We start from the raw sequence: 23054 nt of genomic DNA on the forward strand, positions 1-23054 counted from the left end.
ACTAATTGTGGCAAAAAACTGTATATTACTACAATTGAATAAAGGTGAGAGAAAAGCGAAATAGTGCAATGGAGTACAGAAAAGCTGTGAAACTCAGTCTCCCTATTGTATTAAATATCCACTATAGTGATATATATATCTATCAGCAAATTAAATCACACAAAAAGTAATCAAACGTATATATGAAAAAAACATTGACTTGTGAATTTAGCGGTTAGATGCAGAAACCATACCGGAGAGAACTAGGATAAGAGAAATGCTGCTACCTTGGCAAATTTGCACAAACAGAATTCAAACCGAAGCAATACTTACATTGCTGATACCACTCTGAAGCGCTCACTGAAAATACTAATCAAACGTGAATGTAAAGAGCACAGTATATATATATATATACTAATTGAATCCAGCAACCATAACATAGTAAACTGAATAGGAGAAACGCTACTGACACGGCAACACTTATAAAAAAAGAGCAGTGTTATGAGTAAGGGTGGCATGGATGAGGTAGTGGTCTGACCATGGGATTTCAGTGATTTTTATGTGGTGTGAGTTCCAGATGTTGGTGTTGATAAAAACTAGGTCAAGGGTGTGTCCTGCTTTGTGTGGTGTTCCGTTGACTATTTGTTCTACTCCCATTGTTGCAAGAGCATCTGTGATGGTTTTGCATATGGATGATGGGGACGTGAGACCATGAGTAAGTTAAAATCGCTAAGGATGATTGCCAACCTAACCCTCAATAAACCAATCATGAATTCTATAAAAGGGGAGCAATTTTGTTCTAAGGTTGCAGGAGGACAGTATAGGCAGATTTGTAACTTTGAAGAGTCAAAGAGGGCAATTTTGAATGGGGAGCATATCTTAGCTGTGGTAAGTTTCATTTGTAAGCTTTTCTTTATGATTAGCATTAGACCACCGCCTTTTTTTCTTGGTCTTGGGATTGTGAATGATTTGTTTGAAGGGTCTTGTATTTGGTTAATTAAGACGTTGTCAGAGTCTTTTATCCAGGTTTCAGTGATTGCTATGAAATCTGGTTTATTATCGAAAAGTAAGTCTGAGATGATAGGCATTTTTTAAACTATGGATTGTGCGTTAATAAGGATGAATGATAGGAGCATGCATTTGGAGTATGTCTTTAGATTCCTGTATGTTGAGTTTGAGGGATTGTACTTACTTATTTTCTTGTGATTCCTGGTTTTTTCATTCGAAGAATTTTTTGGAGGAAGCTTGGTGGTTTCCATTTTTGGTTCACCAGATGGTTGAGATGAGTTGTATTGATAGTAGGATTTTCTTGTTTGTGTAACTACTAAGGGATGCACAAAGGGGAGTGCCCTTTGTGACACTGCTTTTTTACCAACTGTTTAACATAGCCAACCCGTGGAGAGTGCTAAAGACTTATCCAGAACTTACAGGTCCATTCAAGAAATGGTCTATTTGTGTACCTTTATCAAATTTCCTTGTTTCAGTCTGTTGATATGCTCATTACTGAGAAGGGCCTGATGAATACGATCAGTTATCTATGTTAAACAACAAGTCTTTCCCATTTCCTGTCCTAAGTCTACTGTGCATGTGCATTGTGTCTTGCATACAGCTGGGGTTCATTCCAATATAAATTGTACTTCATTCAGAGGATATTTATAGGATGCAACTGTTGAAAATCAATTGTCAAAGCAAAGAACAAGGCAGTTATGCATTCCCCTGACTTAACGTTTCATTTCTTTTTTTTTTTTTTTGTTTCCCCCATTCTGTATCATATTTTGTTTTTCCTTTGTTCTCTTTTTCTGGAGCTAATGACAGTTCGCTCAATTACTGATGGAAGAAAATCTACATGGGAGGGAGTGAGTCCATACTTCCTTTTCCAATTAGAGCTATCTCAGCACATAACCTTCCGTCCTTTGCCTCCTTTTGCAATGACATTAGGCAGGGCTTCCCTGAGAGACCATCATCTTATACACAAAGAAAAAAGCATAATTAGCTAGCTAGCTAATAAGTTTGTCTCAGTCAGTTCAAAGCAAAGCTTAAATCATACAGATGATATTCCAGATAGAAAAATAAATGGGTTCTGTTCAACTTGAATATTTTGTGTTGTTTATATGAAGCTGCTCTGTTACTTACTTGTCATATCTGCTAAGTTTGATTAAAAATCACTTTTTAATGGGTTCAGTTCTTGCCTATTGAAAATGAATTTAATTGCAAGATTTTTTTAGCAGCTAAATTCATTGCAGTCTTGTCTGTCTGCTTGATGTGAGCTCCTGAAAGAATAGTCCTGTATTTTGCATTCGGTTGCAATTCCTTTTTCACTTGAAGTCTGTTTAATGTTCTGACAGGTATCTTGTGCCAAAGTATCTTTAATTCTCCGTGGACAAGCAGGATGGCATTTCTCACACATGGGTGACATTGGATGGAGCTGGCATGGAAAACCTATGTCATAGTTTCTAGAACTTTGACTGAGCCTCATTTAGCATGCTCAGCATGCATTATATCATGTGTCCGCATGGGGTCCCTTCAGTCTCTTCTTTTCTGTGGAGCCTGTCTTGCAGTTGGGTGAGAGCCTCACTTTTTAAACTCTTTGTCTTACTGTTTGGCTTACTTTTCAAAAAAACTATTTTTCACAATTTTTCATTTAATTCCTCACGCAGTCAATGCTGAATCCCCCCTGGTTCTCCTCTTAGTGTCCTAGGTAGATTTTTCAACGTTTATTGGTAAGTTTCTTTTCATTGTTGATACTCCTGGAGCAGTGGTGCATTTGGTGCCCACTGGCCATGGACAGTCGCCCCCATCTATTTTGATCTTGCGTCTCTTTTATTTCGTGACATGTCCACTTTAGGATTTAAGCAATGCCCCTGGTGCATGAGGACCATGTATATCACAAACTCCCATGATAGATGTGTGCTCTGCCTTGGGGGATCGCATGACATCCGGGGTTGCAGCACATGTGCCAGGAAGATCCAGCTCGACAAGATGGACTGCCCCTTCAGGCTGGTGAAGATCAATCCATCGGTATTGGCATTGGAGGCATCGCCATTGAGGGACCTCTGTGCTGAACCAGTGGACACCGAACCATCGACATTGGCGGGATATTCGGTTCTGTCAAGGTTGTCGGCTGTTAGGGACTCTGAAGACCGGTCATCATCTGACTCCTCCATGTCAAGGATATTGGGTTCCTCGTCAGTGACTTTGGCACTGGGGAAGAACTGTGCCAAGCATCAGCATTGGTCTCCATCTGTGCATGATGCTGGGCATGGAGAATCACCAGCTTCTGCTGTGATGCACCTGAAGCGACCTTGCGGCGAGGAGAGCCAATCCTCCATCGATGATGGTGCTCCATGAACTCCATTGGTCCCAATGCCAGCCACAAATCCTCCTCTTAGTTGTGAAAATGGTCTGGTTATACTTCCTCCATCCCAGCCTGTGTTGGCATTGGCGATGTTCGAGGAGGAACTGGAGAGGTGTGTGCAGCTGGCTGTCGAGAAGGCAATGCGCAGCCTTGGCATCACGGCACCGGCACTGTCTTTCCTTGAACAGCTGATGGAATCCGTGCATTCACTCATTGGTATGTTGCTCACCTAGCCGGCGTCTTCCCAGGGTGACATTGATATTCTGCAAAGACCGCCGCTGCCTCTTGCTGATCCAGTCGCCATTGCTGGGTCCTCAGAAGAGGAAGCTCCTCCCAGATCAGCAAAGGCACCACATCCAGATCCATCTGTGCCTGCACCACTGGGCGAAGGCCAAGTGCCCAGGGCCCCATCCCTGGTTGATAATAGTGGGGATGAGGGCACATATTACCCATAGGGGTATGACTCATCCATGGTCTCTAATGTTGCTTCTGATGGTCTCTTCTCAGATCCAGCTCCTCCAGAGGTGTGAAAGTAGTCTCTGCCAGAGGACCTCACCTTCACAGGGTTTGTCTGGTTGATGGTGAAAGCCATCCCTTTCAGTTAATGACTGAAGAAGTTATGAGGCACAATATGCTTGATATCCTCAAGTTCAGGGAGCCTCCAAAGGAGATTGTGGTAATCCTAGTGCAAGAGATCATTGTGGAGATGCTGTTGAGAATGTGGGAACACCCCTCATAGTGCCTCCTGTGAAGAGAAAGGTGGACGTGGTTTATCTCGTCCAGAAGACTCTCGGATTCGACAAATGTCAGCTGCCTCACTAATTGGTGGTAGTTGAATCTGCTCTCAAGGCGGCCAAGTGTTCTCGGACCCATTCCTCCACATCCTTGGGGGAGGATCACAGCGATGGACTCTCTTGGGAGAAAGATGTTCCAGGGGGCTATGCTTATTCCCTGCATAGCCGCCTACCAGCTCTGCATGAGCCAATATATGCGGGACATCTAAAAGCAGGTGCTGGATGTTGTCTAGCAACTACATCAGCAGTCGCAAGATGCACGCTTGTCACTAGTGCTTAAGGGCCTGAAGTGTGGAAAACACAAGGTCTGCTCAACCTATAATATTTTCGAAATTGCATTGAGGGTCTCTGCAGAGGTAATTGGTGCCCGCAGGCTTGCATGGCTGTGAGCCTTGTATTTCACGTCAGAGGTGCAGGAGCGACTCGCTGATGTGCCGTGCTCTGTAGAGAATCTCTTTGAAGATAAGGTCACAGATGCGGTGGCCCAAATCCAGGATTAACATGCGACCCTTCAGCAGCTCTCCACCAACACTCCCAACCCATCCTCTTCATCCAAGAAGTTGTCGAGGCTTGGGCCAAGGAAGCTTTTCTTCCACCTGAGGAATTACTATTCTCAGACACCTCGGCCCACCAGTCTCATCAGGGCTCCGTTGGCCATTTCAGAAAACAAAGAGCCCTGAAGCCCCAGCCGGTGCCTCCATCAACTCCAGGGATGTGGTTTTGACTGCATTGTAGGGAACATAGCTCAGACACCCGTATCCAAGGCGGTGGATTTTCCGGTCAGGGGAAGGCTACAATTCTTTTTGACCTGGTGGCTGTGTAACCTCGGCCCACTGGGTTTTATCCAACATCCACCAAGGGTACCTATTGAACTTATTGAATGCACTGTCAAATTGCCCCCCCAAGAGTGTTCTGGGGCCCGGTAGCATATCTGGAGGTTGTAGTAACTGAGCTCTCCTCCCTATTAATGGCCAGAGTGATCAAACTTGTTTCTTCAGGGCAAAGAGGATAGAGTTTTTACTCCCGGTTCTTCCTGATACCAAAGAGATCAGGGGGACTCCGTCCCATCCTAGACCTAAGGACCTTGAACAAGTTCATCAAAAAAGAAAAGTTCAAGATGGTTTCCCTGGGAACTCTGATCCCTTTCTTGCAAAAAAGGGACTGGGTATGCTCCCTGAATCTCAAAGACCTATGCATCTATATTGAGATCTTCCCAAGTCACTGGAAGTATCTCATATTTGTGGTGGGAAAACAGCACTTCCAATATCTTGTGCTGCCATTTGGGCTTGTGTCAGCCCCATGTGTGTCTCTGAAAAGTCTGGTCATGTGACAGCACAGCTTCGCAGTCTAGGAATTCACGTTTTCCAGTATCTGGATGATTAGCTGGTCAAGAACACCTCTCAGGCGGGGCCAACGGGTCCATATGCTTGACCATCCGAGTGTTGGAGACACTAGGTTTCTTCATTAGCTACCCCAAGTCCCATCTTAGCCCTTCACCTAAATTGAACTTTATTGGAGCCCTGGTAGACACAGCTCAGGCCAAAGCCTTCCAGCCTCACAAAGGGCTATCAACCTGCTGACCATCGCGACTGGGATTCAAATGAGCCAGTAGGTGTCAGCTTGGCACATGTTGAGGCTGTTGGGCCATATGGCTGCGACAGTTCATGTCACTCTCTTGGCACATTTACACATATGAGAGGCCCAATGGACCCTGAAGTTGCGGTGACATCAGGCCACGCAGAACCTCCAGGATCACATCCGAGTCACCTCATTTCTCTAAATTTCTTTGTCCTGGTGGCGAGTAATTTCAAATCTGGAACGTGGTATTTCCTTTCAAATTCTCCTACCTAAATTGTCCTTACCATGGATGCATCCACCCTGGTTGGGAAGCTCATATAGATGAGCTCAGCACTCAGACTATGGTCCACCCAGGAATGTCTTTATCAAATCAATTTCCTGGAGCTCCAGACAATCAGGTACACACTGTGGGCTTTCAGAGATTGTCCTGTTCCAAACCGACAACCAGGTAATAATGTGGTATGTCAACAAACAAGAATGTATAGGATCGTACCTCCTGTGCCAGGAAGCGGCCCAGATCTGGTCATGGGCTCCATCCCACAGGATGGTGCTCAGGGGTATTTACCTGGCCAGAACAGAGAATATAATAATGGACAGACTGAATCGGGCCTTCAGACCCCACGAATGGTCTCTGGACCAAGGGGTCGTGAATCCGATTTCCTCCTCTGGGGAAGCCCGAATGTGGATCTTTTCACAGCATCTGTAACGGAAGGTTCTTCTGTTTTTTTCCCTGTACAGGACATGTGGCAAACCAGCCTCAGATGATGACGCTTTGCACTGGGGCGTGGGTCTCTTGTATGTGTATCTTCCAGCTCCATTGGTAGCAAAGACTCTCTTGAAACTTAACAAGGACAAAGGGACTACGATCCTCATAGCCCACCATTGGCTGAGACAGTTCTGGTTTCCACTCCTCAGGGAGATAAACACTTTGGAACCGATCAGACTGGGGACTCCCCCATATCTCATCACATAGGATCGAGGCAGATTGTGACTTCCCGGCCCTGTTGCTCACAGCCTGGATGTTGAGAGGTTAATATTGCAACCGCTCAATCTCTGGTGGCTTTCAGAAACCCTTTCACTAGAAAATCCTTTAGACTGAAGTGGAGGATGTTTTCCTTGTGATGTGAGAAAAAGGCCCTAGATCGGTTTTCCTGCTCTCCACAAAACTGCTTGATTACCTTCTACACCTATCAGAGGCTGTCTTGAAGATCATCTGTATTAAATGTCATTTAAGTGCAATTTGCACATACCACCATGGTATAGATCAGGGGTGGGCAATTCCGGTCCTCGAGGGCTGCAAACCAGTCGGGTTTTCAGGATATCCTTAATGAATATGCATGAGAGAGACCTGCATACACACTGCCTCAGTTGTATGCAAATCTATTTCATGCATATTCATTAGGGGTATCCTGAAAACCCGACTGGTTTGCAGCCCTCGAGGACCGGACTTGCCCACCCCTGGTATAGATGGTACACCCATCTTTGTACAGCCTGTAAATGTACATTTCATGTGGGGCCTGCTTCAGTTGAAGCCTCCCCTAAGGCCTCCCACTGTATCTTGGGACCTCAGTGTGGTTTTGGCTTAGCTGATGAAAGCTCCCTTTGAGCCACTGCGCCCTTGTTATATTTTTGATGGTGGTCACTTCAGCAGGCAGGGTCAGTGAGTTCCAGTTCTTAGTGACTTATCCACCTTACACTAAGTTTTTCCATGATAGGGTGGTCTTGCATAAGTTCCTGCCTAAGGTGGTGTCAGACTTCCATCTTAACCTGTCCATTATCCTGCCAACATTCTTTCCCAGGCTTCATTTGTGCCAAGGCGAACAAGCCCTGCACGGTTTGGACTGCAAAAGAGCCTTAGCCTTCTATCCAGAGTGAACAGAGAAGCCTTTAGATTGTCCACGCAACTTTTTATTTCTTTTGATAGGAATAAGTTGAGCATCACTGTTGCCAAACACTCACTTTCTAATTGGCTAGTAGACTGCTTCTCCTTCTGTTATGCCCAGGTGGGACTGCATCTTGGGGGCCCTATCAATGCTTACTTTGTTTGAACTATGCAAGTAGTTCCCATGGAGGAGATCTATAGAGCTACTATGTGGAGTCCTCTCCACACATCACATTATTTTTTGGATAGGTTTGGTCAGTTTGTCCTTCAGAACTTGTTTGAAGAGTAGAACCCAACTCTCCTTGCCAACCCTCCTTACCAACAAAACTAGTTGTTGTGCCTGTTGGCATCTATTTTGGTGTTTGTTGGTTCTCTTTCATGTTGGGGGCAGCTTGTAGCTAGGGATTCACCCATATGTGAGGACTGCCATCCTGTTTGTCCTCAGAGAAAGTCAGAATTGCATGCCTGTAACAGGTGTTCTCCAAGGACAGCAAGATGTCAGTCCTCAAAAAACCCATCCACCATCCTGTGGGTTTCCACTAAGTGGGTTTCTTCCCCTTATTTTATTTTTGAATTCTATATTATAAGACTGAAGGGGACCCCGTGTGGACGTTTAGTATAATGCATGCTGAGGATGCTCAGTGAGGATCAGTCAAAGTTCTAGAAACTTTGACATTAATTTTCCGTGCCGATTATGTCACCCATGGTGAGGGCGACATCCTGCTATCTTCGGAAAACACCTGTTACAGGTAAGCAACTCTGGTCTACCAGTCAAATGATAATCTAAGAATCTGCAACTTCTGTTTGAAACACTACCAGGAAAAAAAAAGTCACACCATTTCTGCTTAGCTTCTCAATTTAGACATACAACTTTAAACTTTTATAGTTTTTCATATTTGTTTTTCAGATTTGCTGAAGACAGTGGGAAAAGAAAATGTGAGCGTTTTGAAGAAGGTTCCAGAGAAATACACAAAACCAATGAGGTGTGTGTTTTAATTGGGAATGTTGCTCTTACATTTTATTTTGTGAATGCATGATGGGTATACATATTGATAAGACTAGTTAATGCAAAGGACCACAAAAAATGTCCAAGTGGGTTTATTTATGTAAGGATAAAAAGCAGAAAGAATAAACAATATGTAAATATTTAAAAAATGCAAAAACATAAACTCTAGCTCAGACTGAGCTCTAATTATACCTATGTAAGCTTAGAACAAGGCTAAGCCTGTTTACCCTTCACATTCCTAGTCGATCTATAACTTCCTTGTCCAGATACATGGGTTTATCCTGTTCTACCAGCAGATGGAGATAGAGGACACAACTTTTTCCATGACTTCATTACCGGTAATTATGGTGGTGCAGCCCAAGTTACAAGCCTGTATTGTCTGTCTTCAGCAAATGATAGGACATACTGGTCTAGTGCAGCAGGAGCCTTAGCTCCTGTGTCTCAGTCCTTGGCCTTGAATGTTGGAGCATCTTGGTGGTTCTACTACTTAGGTAGCTTAGTGCTACTTAGGTACTTAGGTAGCTTAGTGCTGCTTCTGAATTTATAGGGCCATTTTATTTTTGTTCAAGTTCCCTAGCCAAGCAACTGCAGGCCAAGCTTCTTCTCCACCTAAGAGAGCCCTTGATGATGGCTCCCAGGTTCCCTGCTGAGGCGTAGTGAACCCCAGAGGGTAGGAGTTTTTTTTTTTTTTAGCAGGATCCTCCTAGCAATAATTTCTTCCTTTCCCTTCCTTCCTTCTCTCTCCTCTCTCCCTCCATAATAACCAGAATAAAACTTGTGCGGTGGAGGTGGATAGGAAAGGCAGTTGAGAGGCTTTCTGTCAGTGGCAGCTGGAGATGCTGGATGTTAATAAGGGGGTAAAACACCTTTTGGGTAGGGGTGGGAAAGGGAGTTTTTGGGCCAGTTCTGGATTGGGGCCTAATGGTGTGAAGATCTCATATCTTCTTTAGAGGCTTTGCTGTACTATCTCTGTGACTTGTCAGAGTTTCTTAATTGGCTATGTCATAGCATGGTAGTCTGTATAGGTGCTGTGGAAGCTGGTATGCCTACAACATTGCTGGCTTCTGTTACTCCTTCTGCAAAGGAGGCAGTGGTTTGCTGGGAGGAGTCATCTATTTAGATTCCACTTTTTGCACTTTTTTCAGTGCTTCAAAGTGGATTACATTCAGGTACTATGGTAGGTATTTCCCTATCCCCAGAGGGCTTACAATCTAAGTTTGTACCTGAAAGCTCTGGATTCTGTTGGGTCTGTGACTTCTGAGTTCTCGGGGGGTACTTTTGTTCCAGTTCCAACTGCCTTATTTGAGGCCCATGCTACTACCTCCTCCTCGTCTGAGACATGCACGCTTGTGGGAATGGCTGCCAATTTACAATTTTCCCATGGTTTGTTTCCATCTGCACGGTCACCTAGTATGTCTAAATTTGGCTTAGGTGGGCTACCGATTTTCTACTTTGATGTGAGTTGGAAAGAAACGCTTCACACCGGCAGTTAAGAGGAACATTTTTATTCAAAGAAAATGGGTAAATGGGGTATCTAAGGAGTGTGCAGGTTACCTGAACAGTCTAGAAACGATACAATAGGTTAAATAGATCATCTCCTCTAATCTATACACCAATGATGTAGCTACTTAGCAAAACATTTCTTCAAGTGGTTGATGAAAATTCCTTAACTTTAATATGCAAATACTTTCGGCATGAAAGATGAGCCTAAAGCTACGATGGAATGCAAGCCCTGACCTTTGGTACATTTCTGCATTTCTGAATACTTTTTCCATAGTGAATTTGCAGCACTAGTCTTTTCCAGACATTCCATTCTCATATACTGCCTTTGTCTTACAAAGAATGCATTCAGTGCTAAGCAAAAATGTGATACGAAACATAAGAGTAATGACTTCTACTGTGGGTTGCCTTTGCCTTGCATCTCTGCCTCTTTACCACTTAGATATGCAGGTATTTTCATAAGAATTTTGCAGAGCATCTTCTTGCCCCGGAGGGGGAGACAAGTACAGAATCCCTTTGGGCCCCCTACCCTTCTACTCTAGGGGCTTTCTCTCCTTGACATTTTCAGATTTTTCTACCAAGCCTTCTTTGCTGTACTAGAGGACCGGTGGGAGGGGGCCTAGGTTCTTCGAGTCAGGAGTCTGTCTCAGATGCTCTTGCCTTAAGGAATTCATTGGTAAAACATCCCTTATTGGATAGAGAGGTGGCCTGTGGCGGGTGGGAGAGTCTTTGAGCTTGCCCTGGCTTCCAGAGTGAAGAAGGATTTGGACATAATCAGTCTTTTCAAATCATAGTAACATATAGTATTGATGGCAGAAAAAGACCAAATGGTCCATCCAGTCTGCCCAGCAAGTTTTTTATGGAAGTAATTGTCACTCCATGCAGGTTACTCCCAAGCCTTATATTAAGGGTAGTAATTTGAACAATCAAAACTCCATATCAATCCCATATCAAAATTACTGCTATCAACATTTTTACAGCCTTCTTGATAATTCAGAAAATGCTGCTTGAATGTGCTATGCTTTTGGATTTGGAGGAAGGAGAGTTTACATCAGAAGATGACTCTACCATCTGCTTTTTCCTCAAGGATGAAATTGCTTTCCTTATATCTCAAGTGGTCACATCTGTTGATATTCAGATTCCAAGATTGAGGAGATTCTGGTATCAGATCCTTCTTTCCAAGGGGTACGCAGGCCTTCAGAGGTCTTTCCTTTTCATTTGGCAGTGGAGGGAATATTTCTAACAGGGTGAGAATCCCCTGAAAGCAATCCCAAGTGTGTCAAAGTTTTGAACAAGTGGTATCCACTGCCATGAGTTGTTACCCAGTGTCTTTCAGATGCTGCAGGTCAGTGCCCTGGTTTCTGATGTCACCTGCAAAGTAACTATTCTATGAAAGAAAGTTGAAGTTCTGTTGAAACATTCTTTTTTTTTTTTCTTCCCATTGTCTTGGCAGTGCAGATTACTATCTGTGGTAATTACATGACTTGGCTCTTTTGCACTGAGGACAGCAGCTCCCTGAAACATAGAAACATAGAAATGACGGCAGAAGAAGACCAAATGGCCCATCAAATCTGCCCAGCAAGCTACGCACTTTATCCATTTTTTTTCCCTTTTTCTCTCTCCCACCTGTTACTATTGGCTTCCAGTACCCTCCAGCCCTAATTCCCCTCCACCCGATTTAGAGAGCAGCTTTGAATCTGCATCCAAGTGACATCCAGCTCAATTGGGGGTAGCAACCGCTGTAACAAGCAGGCCACCCCCTTGCCCCATACTCTTACCCACCCCTGTTTTTATTTTTTTGTTTATTTTTTTTTTGGAAATAGCAGCCCTCCATCCTTCCGCTCCGTGAAGGTGGAACACCAACTACTGGCCACTGGCATCCCGCTCCGTGAATGCCTCTGTGGCTACTGCCGCTCCGTGCATTGTTTGAATGCCTCCACTTTATTCACGCCCTCTAGACTTGATGGATCCACAGTGTTTATCCCACGCCCCTTTGAAGTCGTTCACAGTTTTAGACTTCACCACTTCCTCCGGAAGGGCATTCCAGGCATCCACCACCCTTTCTGTGAAGAAATACTTCCTGACATTGGTTCTTAGTCTTCCTCCCTGGAGCCTCAGCTCGTGACCTCTGGTTATGCTGATTTTTTTCCGATGGAAAAGGTTTATCAATGTCTTTGGATCATTAAAGTTTTTCAAGTATCTGAAAGTCTGAATCATATCACCCCTGCTCCTCCTTTCCTCCAGGGAGTACATATTTAGATTCTTCAATCTCTCCTCGTATGTCATCCTATGAAGATCCTCCACCTTCCTGGTCGCCCTTCTCTGTACCGCTTCCAACTTGTCCTTGTCTCTTTGTAGATACGGTCTCCAGAACTGAACACAGTACTCCAGGTGTGGCCTCACCAAGGATCTGTACAAGGGGATAATCACGTCCCTTTTCTTACTCGATATTCCTCTCTCTATGCATCCCAGCATTCTTCTGGCTTTTGCTATTGCCTTGTCGCATTGTTTCGCAGACTTCATATCATTAGACACTATCACCCCAAGGTCTCTCTCCTGCTCCGTGCACATCAGCCTTTCCCCCCCCATCGAATATAGTTCATTCGGATTTCCACTCCCCATATGCATGACTTTGCACTTCTTGGCATTGAATCTCAGCTGCCATATCTTCGACCACTCTTCCAGTTTCCTTAAATCCCGTCTCATTCTCTCCACTCCTTCCGGCGTGTCCACTCTGTTGCAGATCTTAGTGTCGTCCGCAAAGAGACAAACCTTACCTTCTATCCCGTCCGCAATGTCGCTCACAAAGATATTGAACAGGACCGGTCCCAACACTGATCCTTGTGGTACACCACTTAAAACCTCTCTCTCTTCAGAGAAAGTTCCATTTACCATCACGCATTGTTTTCTGTCCGTCAACCAGTTTTCAATCCAGGTCACCACCTCAGCACTCACTCCTAAGCTTCTCGTTTTATTCACCAGTCTCCTGTGCGGAACCGTATCAAAAGCTTTGCTGAAATCCAAGTAGATGACATCGAGCGCTCTTCCTCGATCCAATTCCTTGGTTACCCAGTCAAAAAAGTCAATCAGATTTGTCTGACAGGATCTTCCTCTGGTGAATCCATGCTGCCTCTGGTCCATCAATTCTCCAGACTGTAGATAGTTCACTATTCTCTCTTTCAACAGTGACTCCATTACTTTTCCCACCACCGAAGTGAAGCTAACCGGTCTGTAGTTACCAGCCTCCTCTCTGTTCCCACTCTTGTGAAGCGGGACCACCACCGCTCTTCTCCAATCACTCGGCACCACTCCCGTTTCTAGGGATCTATTGAACAGGTCGCACAGCGGTCCCGCCAGCACATCTCTGAGCTCCCTCAGTATCCTTGGATGAATCCCATCAGGCTCCATGGCTTTGTCCACTTTCAGATTCTTTAGCTCTTCCCATACATTATCTACTGTAAATGGATTTTCATCTGTTCCACTTCCCTCCAGTTTCTTGTTGTGTAGAGATGGTCCTTCTCCAGAGTCTTCTTTAGTGAACACAGAGCTGAAGTATTTGTTTAATATTTCTGCCATTTCTTCGTCTCTCTCCACACATTGATCATTTCCACCTTTCAATTTCACTATACCACTTTGGACTTTTCTCTTTTCGCTGATATATCTGAAAAATGTTTTGTCACCATATTTTATCTCCTTGGCAATCCTCTCTTCCGCTTGACATTTTGCCAACTTGATTAATTTCTTTGTCTCCCTCAGTTGAATCAGATATTCTTCTTTGTGAGATAGTGGACAGGCTGAGTCGAGCCTTCAGATCCTACAAGTGGTCCCTGGACCCAGGGGACAGCAAAGTGAATATACTGCCTCTGGGGGAGTGTCACCCTGCAACAGGAAGATATCTTGGTTCTGTCTCCCTGTACAGGTCAGATGGCAAATCAGCCTTGGATGCCCTTATCTGTCATTGGGGCAAGGATCTTCTGTATGTGTATCCTCCAATTCCTTTAGTGGCAAAGACTCTCTTGAAGCTTTGTGAGGACAGAGGACTATTATTCTCATTGTCCCTCATTGGCCGATAAAGGTCTGGTTTCCACTCCTACAGGAGTTGTCCATCCAGAGATGATCAGTCTGGGGACTTCCCAGATCTCATCATGTAAGCTCAAGGCAGGCTGCAGTAACCTAACCTCCAGGCCCTTCTGCTCACATCCTGGATGTTGAGGTTAATCCTGCAGCCGCTTGATCTTTCAGAGGATGTGTCTCAAGTCCTGGTGGCTTCTAGAAAGTCTTCCAGTAGAAAGACCTATGGACTGAAGTGGAGGAGGTTTTCCGTGTGGTGTGGGCAGAAGGCCCTAGATCCGTTCTGCCCCACACAAAATCTGCATGACTACCTTCTACACCTATTGGAAGCTGACTTAAAGACCAACTCTATTACAGTTAATCTCAGTGCATTTGGCGCATACCATCAAGGTATAGATGATACGCCCATCTCTGTACAGCCTGTAGTTGTATGTTTCATGTGGGGCATGCTTCAATTGAAACATCCCCTAAGGCCTTCCGCTGGGGCTTGGGACCTCAACGTGGTGTTAGCTCAGCTGATGAGTGCTCCTTTTGAGCTGCTGCGCATCTGTGATCTGAAATACCTGTCCTGGAAAGTCATATTTTTGGTGGCGGTTCACCTCAGTGCGCGCAGGGTCAGCGAACTCCAGCTCTTAGTGACTTATCCATCTTACACTGTTTTATCATGACAGGGTGGTCTTGCGTACACACCCTAAATTCCTGCCTAAGGTGGTGACGGACTTCCATCTTAAACAGTCATTCGTCCTGCCAACATTCTTTTCCAGGCTTCATTCACACCAAGGCGAATGAGCACTGCACAGTTTGGATTGCAAAACAGCCTTTGCCTTCTTTCTGGAGTGGACAGAAGCCCATAGATAGTCCACCCAACTTTTTATTTCTTTTTATAGGAATAGGCTGGGCATTGCCGTTGCCAAACAGACATTATACAATTGGTTAGCAGATTGCATCTCCTTCTGTTAAGCCCAGGCAGGTCTGCATCTTGGGGGTCATGTCAAGGTTCATTCTGTCAGAGCCATGGCAATGTCAGTGACCCACTTGCAAGCAGTTCCCATGGAGGAGATCTGCAAGGCTGTGACATGGAGTTCTCTCCTCACATTCACATTTCATTACTATCTGGATAGAGATGGCTGATATGACAGATTCAGCCAGTCTGTCCTTCGGAACCTGTTTGAGTTGTAGAACCCAGTTCTCCCACCTAGGGCCTGTTTGTGTTCAGGCTGTCTCCCCCCTCTGTTACCAATAGCACCGGTGTTGTGCCCGTTCGCACCTGGTTGGGCATCTGTTGGTCCCCTTTATGTTTGGGAGCAACCTATAGCTGGGGATTCACCCATGTGTGAGGACTACCATCCTGCTTGTCCTCAGAGAAAGCAGAATTGCTTATCTGTAACAAGTGTTCTCTGAGGACAGCAGGATGTTAGTTCTCATGAAATCCACCTGCCATCCCAAGGAGTTGGGTTTCTCCTATTTTTTATTTTATTTTTGACATAAGTTTTCCGCATCGGGCTCCATCTGATGTCACCCATGTATGAGGACTAACATCCTGCTGTCCTCACAGAACACCTGTTACAGATAAAGAACTCTGCTTTCTCCCCTGGTTCTTTTTGTAAATAGATATCTCTATTCAATGGGTAGAAAGATGCAGCATCTCAGTACCACCATATTTTACATCTGTATTTGTATGTCTTACTGGTATACTCAGTGGCCATCTGGGGGTATATAATATATTATGTCATATAACACTCTACACACAGTCTGGTAAAGCAAATCTTAATTTACTAAATGTTGTAAATATATGGATAGAAAATCAGCAATAAGTAATATAAAAAATGAATACAAGCGATACATAAATAAATACAGGTAAATAGGAAATAGAAATAAAGATGAATTATTATACAGAGAACACTTCCCTTATATGTCTATAAGACAGTGTCTTTGGGAAAAACCTGGAAGACTGCAAGTTCGGGGCCCCCAAAAAGAACCAGTTGTATCGCTTTTTGCTCCTTTCAGATCATCCAGATAAAATGGGCAAATGCAATTCCTTATATATCCTTCTGCAAGTTAGATGTTTCAATTTGCACTTTATCCAGGAAGGTATTTCAGTACTAGTCTTTGATCTTCCCATTTGTTAAGAGACACTAGGGGGCCGATGCAATCATTTTCGCGGAAAGCGGGCGCTGACTTTTCAGCGCCCGCTTTCTTAATGCACCCATGGTGCCCGCAAGGGGGGCGCCATGCAATAGGCAAATTAGGGGGTTGCGCTTGCAAGGAGGTGCTAGGGTTTCGTGTGAGCGCACTGTATTGCATCAGCCCATAAATGTCTTAACTCATTATCAACTCATTGGTATCGGTACTAGTCTTTGGTATTTGATCTTCCAAGGTGTTAAGAAACACCATCGGTTCCCTGGGGCCATTTTAGCTCTTTATCGGCTCATTGTTGTCAGGAAGTCTTGGGAATGACGTGATAGTGTCATGCCTTTATACAATCTCTGTTCTCAACTTATATGCAATAGTCCTCAATCATTAGAGCCTATTCTGATCCATCACAAAGTCTTCCTTGGATCTAGATAAACTGCCTAAAATTATCTTCTTAAAACTGGTCATGTACTACCTGAATGGACAGCATCTCCTAAAGTCCATCAGCCACCCATTAACTGTGAGGTGTTTCTCTGGTACATAATACTTTTTCAATTGCTGCAGAAAGAGTCCATACATTACAGAACACTACACGTTTATCCTGAGCTTTCTCTGATCTGATCTACTATTGCTTTGTTTTCAAAGCGTGGGAATTTTGTGATTTCCTGAAATTGTTGAAGGCTTCCTGGGCTGTAAAGTAGGAACAACCTAAATTTTCAGACCAGAACTGCTCCAGCACAGCTGCCATGAAGTAAAGCATTCAACACTAGAAGGCCAGTATAAACCTTAATGTCAGTGTTGACCACCATTTCCATTCTTGGGGTATGTCTGGATATCCTTCCTTCCACATCCTGATGTAACAAAGAGCTTCTCTGTCTCTTTCACTATGACAGAAGCTCAGTTTTATAAAAAAATAAAAAATAGGAGACATGTTTCACTATTGTCTGCTGCTGGCTATCATGCATGGAGTCAGCACATTCTTGCATAGTGTCCTGATCCCTGTATCTTTTGTCCTTGTTGCTCTTTCTGCCTCAGCCCCCATTTATGTTTCATAGTGACAGCGTCTTGGATGTCAGTTGTTAGCTCTGTTGTCTTATTGGTATTCTGCCTCTTTCTCTCTGTCATGACTTCTATGTAATGCTCCTCTTACTTGTCCTACTACAAGGGTTGAGATCTCTGACTTCACTGGCAACTCCTTTCCATCCATGCTGGCTGTATTTTCAAGGGAGAGGTAATCATCTGGCTTAGTGCATTGTTCCTTGTCAAGAACATTAACCTAATACATTTCATTTTCAAAGTTGCATGACTCCTCGCTGTCATCACATCATCTGTTTGACTTCAGCTGCAGTGAAAGTTCATGTTCTTTCCATTCTGGAATAGACAAAACAAAAAGAAAAAGATTAGTTCAGTTGCATAATTAAATGCACCATCCAACAAGTACATGTTCATGAACATCGAACAGTGGTTTTTCCCAGTCTTGCCACATCTTTGTAATAAGGTGCTAGGACATGCAAGATTCCCCACACAAAGAAAAGCCTCTCCCCCCTTATACAGAGAAAACACATGCCAGGTTTACCACAGCTTTACAATGGAATAAAGAGGATTAATAATTAATTAGGTGTACTTAGTATCGAAGCAGTATCCAATCTTCTGAGGTTGTATTCTGATCTCTGGTTTGCTTGCACTTTCTGTGCTTTTTTGCTACTCAACAAAATGAGATTCTAGTCACTGACATTTTTAGATTGAGAGGAATTTTTTGTTTTTAAAGACAAGTATGCAAAGAAGTAGAATTATAGAAGAATCTGACAAGTGGCTCCATAATCTGTTTCCTTTACAGGAGATGATGACTGTTAGGGTGAAGGACAGATGAATAGCTAATATGTAAACATCTTTGTTTTTCTGCAGAGGCTCCAAGTAGTTGCTATTTAAAAGTTTGAAGGCTTCCAGTCCCTGAATAAACAAAAGCTTTGATTACTTTTACCTCAGGGCACTGACAAGAATCTGACCAGAACAGATACATAGCCTATGTATAAAATGTATTTTCTTCCTCAGAGTCTTCCAAATATGTGCTGGTAGTGCATCAGAGCACTCTGGAGAAAATATTGCTTTGATAATATATTAGTATAAATCAAATTAAAACAGGCAAGTGAAGGAAAAAAGATACGGAAAAAATCCTTCACAACAAATTGTACATTAAATGCTTATATGTAATAGATGAATTTGATTAGGAGGAAAAAGACCTCAGAAATGCATTGATGCTTCACCATAGACAAAGGTGATAGAGGCTTATGCTCATTTGTAATCGCCAGTCTAAAAAACCTCCATCTGACCCATTCTTTATTAAAAAAGACTTTCACTTATTAAAAAAAAAACAACCTGCCTGTATCCTTAGTGCAGATTTCTTGTATTTATTTTGCTTACCAAGGACCTCGCTGAGTTTTTAAATATATTTTTTATACATAATTTTTTAATTTTTTTAATTTAAAAAACCCCCCAAAAAACCTTGCACTTAGGCTTGGCTTCTTATGAGGCAAACTGATTAGTATAATCTGTGAAACAAAACAATCTTCAGAAAGAGGTTTCCCCTTCTTTAATTGCTGCTGCTTTGTGCAATAAGTAGAGAATGCTGCAACTTGCTTTGAGATTCACTTTCTCATATAATTAATCACTACTTTATGTGATAAGCAAGAGAATACTGTAAATTATCTTATAATAAGCATGGCAGGCTTTGAGGCAAAACTGCTTTTTCTTAGCATCCAGTCAGAGGAATCCAGAACAAGTGGGTCATGCACCTCTACCAGCAGATGGAGATGGAGCAAACTGATGTCACAGTATATATATACCTCTGCAGTGACATCAGCCTGCCAGTATTCTCCATCTCTAGCAGATGATGGATATGCATCTCCCTACTGGGGATGGCTTTGATTTAAAAAAAAAAAAAAAAAAGAGAGAAATGAGGAAAATAAACCTCCCCTGCTCTCCTGTGGTGATACCAAAAGGTCTTTCCCCCAGTTGAGAATTCCTGAAGTGATTTCCGTGTTCCCTCAGATGCGTGCCTTGGTCTGGTAGCTGGTTTTTCAGCCGGTGTGGACTTAGCTGATAAGCAGCTGAAAGGCAGTGGGTGTAAGAAGCTGAGCATGGCAGTGACAGCAAATGCCCTTTCTCCTGGCAGCTGGAGACCATCTCTGTACTCAGCCAGGTAAGGCTGAGCTCAGGCAAGTTTAAAAAAAAAAAATGCAGAGACAGTGAAGGAGTTTTTTTTGCCATAGGGATTCTTCCTTCCCCTGGTCTCCTTGCTCGGTGCACAGTTCCGATGTCCATTCCACTCTGTGGGAGGTGAAGGGATGTGGGCAGCCTGGTGGGTTGAGCAGCCTCTGGAGGCTAGGCCCTGCTCAAGCTTTTCGCTGCAAGCCGTGTGGTGGGGTGGGCATCAATGGAGTTTTGCTCGCTTTCTATAGGCTGCCCTCAACAGGATTGTTGGTTCAGTGTGTGCATCTAGCTGAATGTCCAAGTTGGATGCTTAGGCAGGTCTAGTAGTCTGTGTGTCCCAAGTCAAGCGGCACCTTAAGTGACTGTCCACTTACCTGTGGGCACAAGTTTAGCGTTGCTGTGCGTTTAATTTTTTATGATGCCTATCCTAGGGATGCCTAAGTCTTGGGTGCCTAGCCAGTGGGATGCCTAGGTGTTAGATGCCTAATTTTTAGACACCTAGAATTTTTGGATGCCCTCTTCCCCCCCCCCCCCCCCCAAAAAAAAAAAAAAAAGATAGACGCACACTTCCAGCTGCGATCAGCATGCTGCCGGTCTAATGGCACCTATATCTAAGAAACCTAAGCGCCTTTCTCTTTGCACTGCCTGTCATATTCAGGCATCTCACCCAAGTGCCAGCTGACTCATGCCAGCACTGTTTGGAGGCTCAGAGAGCATTATCTTCCTCTGATTTCACTAAGCTTAGTTCTTCCCAACTGGATGTAGGCCTGGGTAAAGACTTTTCAGGTGGGGGCGCCTGACTTTGGAACTCCCCTAACTGTTTCTTCAGCAGGAGAAGGCAGCTTACTGAGTAGTACGCCTCAGGTACCTCCTGGTCTGGATACTTCTATGTTTTCATGGGTAGACTTTTTCCAGGGATTACAGTCCTTTCTATAGGCACAGTCCTCAGCCCCATCCAATGCTCCCAGGTCAGTCGCAGGTACAAACCTTGCCTGGACATACCTGTAAGCACCAGATTATTCCTGGAGTGGCAGCATGACTATCCAATGGAGATCTGGATGGCACAAATGACACCGCCGATCTGGACTCTTGAGGATGGTGAAATTCCTCCAGGATTAGAACCATATAGGACTATGTTACGGTTCTTTCATAGAGATGAACAGTAGTCCCTGATTACGTAGACCTTGAAAATGCTGGGAGTCCATGGGGCAGATTCCATGTCGGAGCCAAAGAAAAATCCCATTTGGTTGTTCTGCATAAAGCCTTGTTTTTTTTCCTGTGATGGAGGCCATTCAAGAATTGATTGATCTTGAGTGGGGCACCCCAGAGGCTAATTTCAACAGAGTTAGGGTTTTGGAAGGCCTGTACTCTGGAACTGGTGATGAGAGAGCCTTTTTGTTTTCTGAATGTGGATGCACTTGTATGTGCAGTCTCCAAGCGGATGACTATCCCCATGGAGGGAGGAATGGCCTTGAAGGATGTATATGATAGAAGGATTGAAACTATCCTTAAGCAGGCATTTGAAGCAATGGCAATGACTTTGCAAATAGCTTCTTGTTCCCTAGTGACTCGCTATTGTTTACTTCTCTCTCAAGAGGTTGATGACTCTTGGGTGAATTCCGATGGCTGCCGTCTTGGCAGATGCAGACTGCAGTTTGGTCCACACCTCAGCCAGAGGGGTGTCTTCTGTAATAGCGGCCAGGCGTCTGTTATGGTTGAGAAATTGGTCGGCCAATGCAACCTCCAACGCTTACCTCACAAAGTTGCCCTTTAAAGGCTCGCTTTTGTTTGGGAATGAGTTGGAGAAATTGACCAATTTGACTGGGGCGAATTACCAGTTCCTCGATTACCAGAGGATAAGAAGCAGAGGCCACGCTTCTTTAGCATGAGAGGTTGTACTAGGGGATTCAAGCAGTTTATACCCTGTAGAGGAGCAACCTCTCAGAAGACTCGACCTTTTGGTAGGTCTCAGTCCTTTCATCCCAGGCAGTCCAGCAGGGAAGAAGGCTCAGGTAGTGGATTCTCCCAAGCCTTCCAATGAAGGTTTGCCAATCCACCCCCTCTCTCTCTTCTATCAGAGGTCAGTCGAGATCACATCGGATCAATGGATCCTGGAGGTGATGTGAGAAAGATATGTGCTGGAGTTTCGCGGTATTTCTCGGGATGTGTTCATGGTCTCTTCCTACCACTCCCCACGGAAGAAGCAGGCAGTGGAGGATACATTGGCATGGCTCTCTCTGTCTGAGGGTTATGATTCTGGTGCCCATGTCTCAAGAAAATATGGGCCGATTTTCAGTTTATTTCGTTGTGCCTAAGAAGGAGGGATCCTTTTTATCCCATCCTAGATCTCAGGGGTATCAACTGCCATTTGTGGGTGACGCATTTATGCATGGAGACGTTGCGCTCGGTGATAATGGCCTTACAGTAGGGGGAATTTCTGACCTTTTTGGACCTGTCCGAAGCATATCTTCACATTCCCGTTCGACTAGAGTATCGATCCATTCTATGATTCACAGTTCTGGGATGCCATTATCAGTTTCGGGCACTGCCTTTTGGTCTGGTCACCACTCCCAGGACCTTTTCTAATGAAATATTGGTAGTTGCGGCAGAGTTGAGAGAGGATGGGATCCTATTACATACGTATTTGGACGACTGGTTGATTCGAGCCAAGTCGCTGGAGGAGAGCCTCCTGGTGACCTGTAAGGTGATCTCCCTGTTGCAGGAGCTTGTCTGGGTTGTGAATCTGGTCAAGAGCAGCCTTTAGCCTGCTCAGTGATTGGAATACCTTGGGGTTCGGTTTGACATGAAGCAGGGCAAGGTTTTCCTGCCAGAAGCTCGTATTCAGAAGTTAATGTCACAACTACATCTATTGACGTTTGCGCCTGACTGTATGGTCCTATCTGCAAGTACTTGTTTTAATGGCAGAAACCCTGGAAGTGGTATCATGGGCGAGAGCGCATATGTGTCCTCTTCAATGCTCCCTGTTGTCTCGGTGGAACCTGCAGACTCTGGACTATTCAATTCGGCTCAGTCTGCCGATGGAGGTCTCTTCCCAATTGCAGTGGTGGCTACAGCCAGAGCATCTAAAGAAGGGAATTTCCCTAGCTGCACCGGTCCAGCTAGTACTGAAAATAGATGTGAGCCTCCATGGTTAGGGAGCTCACTGTCAGGAGCTAACAGTGCAAGGACGCTGGGATGCAATAGATTCTCTCTGGAACATCAGACGTTTGGCAGCCAAGGCAGTTCGGCATGCAAGTTTGCAGTTCAGCAACAGGCTGCAGGGTGGAGTGGTCAGAATAATATCAGACAACACAATGACTGTGACTTACATAAATCAGCAAGGTGGAACCGAGAACCAACAAGTGTTGCAGGAGATTGAAACAACTTATGAATGAGCCGAACTACATCTCCAGAGAACTCAGCCTTGCATATAGCAGGAAAAGACAATGAAAGAACAGACTTTATCAGCAGGGAAAGATTGGACCCAGGTGAATGGGTGCTATCAAACGAGGCATTTATCTTATTCTGGATCACAGGGGTCTCCCG

The 23054-nt window shown here is 44.3% G+C and overlaps 1 protein-coding gene across 1 annotated transcript in view; it reads left to right on the forward strand.

Moving 5' to 3' along the window:
* BOD1L1 (biorientation of chromosomes in cell division 1 like 1) overlaps positions 1 to 23054 on the forward strand; it is a 441087-nt gene that overhangs the window by 129661 nt on the left and 288372 nt on the right. The window contains 1 exon segment of the mRNA XM_029590831.1: positions 8496 to 8571. Within this exon segment, the coding sequence (XP_029446691.1) occupies positions 8496 to 8571 (76 nt within the window).

The sequence above is a fragment of the Rhinatrema bivittatum genome, chromosome 1 (assembly GCF_901001135.1).
Source record: "Rhinatrema bivittatum chromosome 1, aRhiBiv1.1, whole genome shotgun sequence".
Lineage (NCBI taxonomy): Eukaryota > Metazoa > Chordata > Amphibia > Gymnophiona > Rhinatrematidae > Rhinatrema > Rhinatrema bivittatum.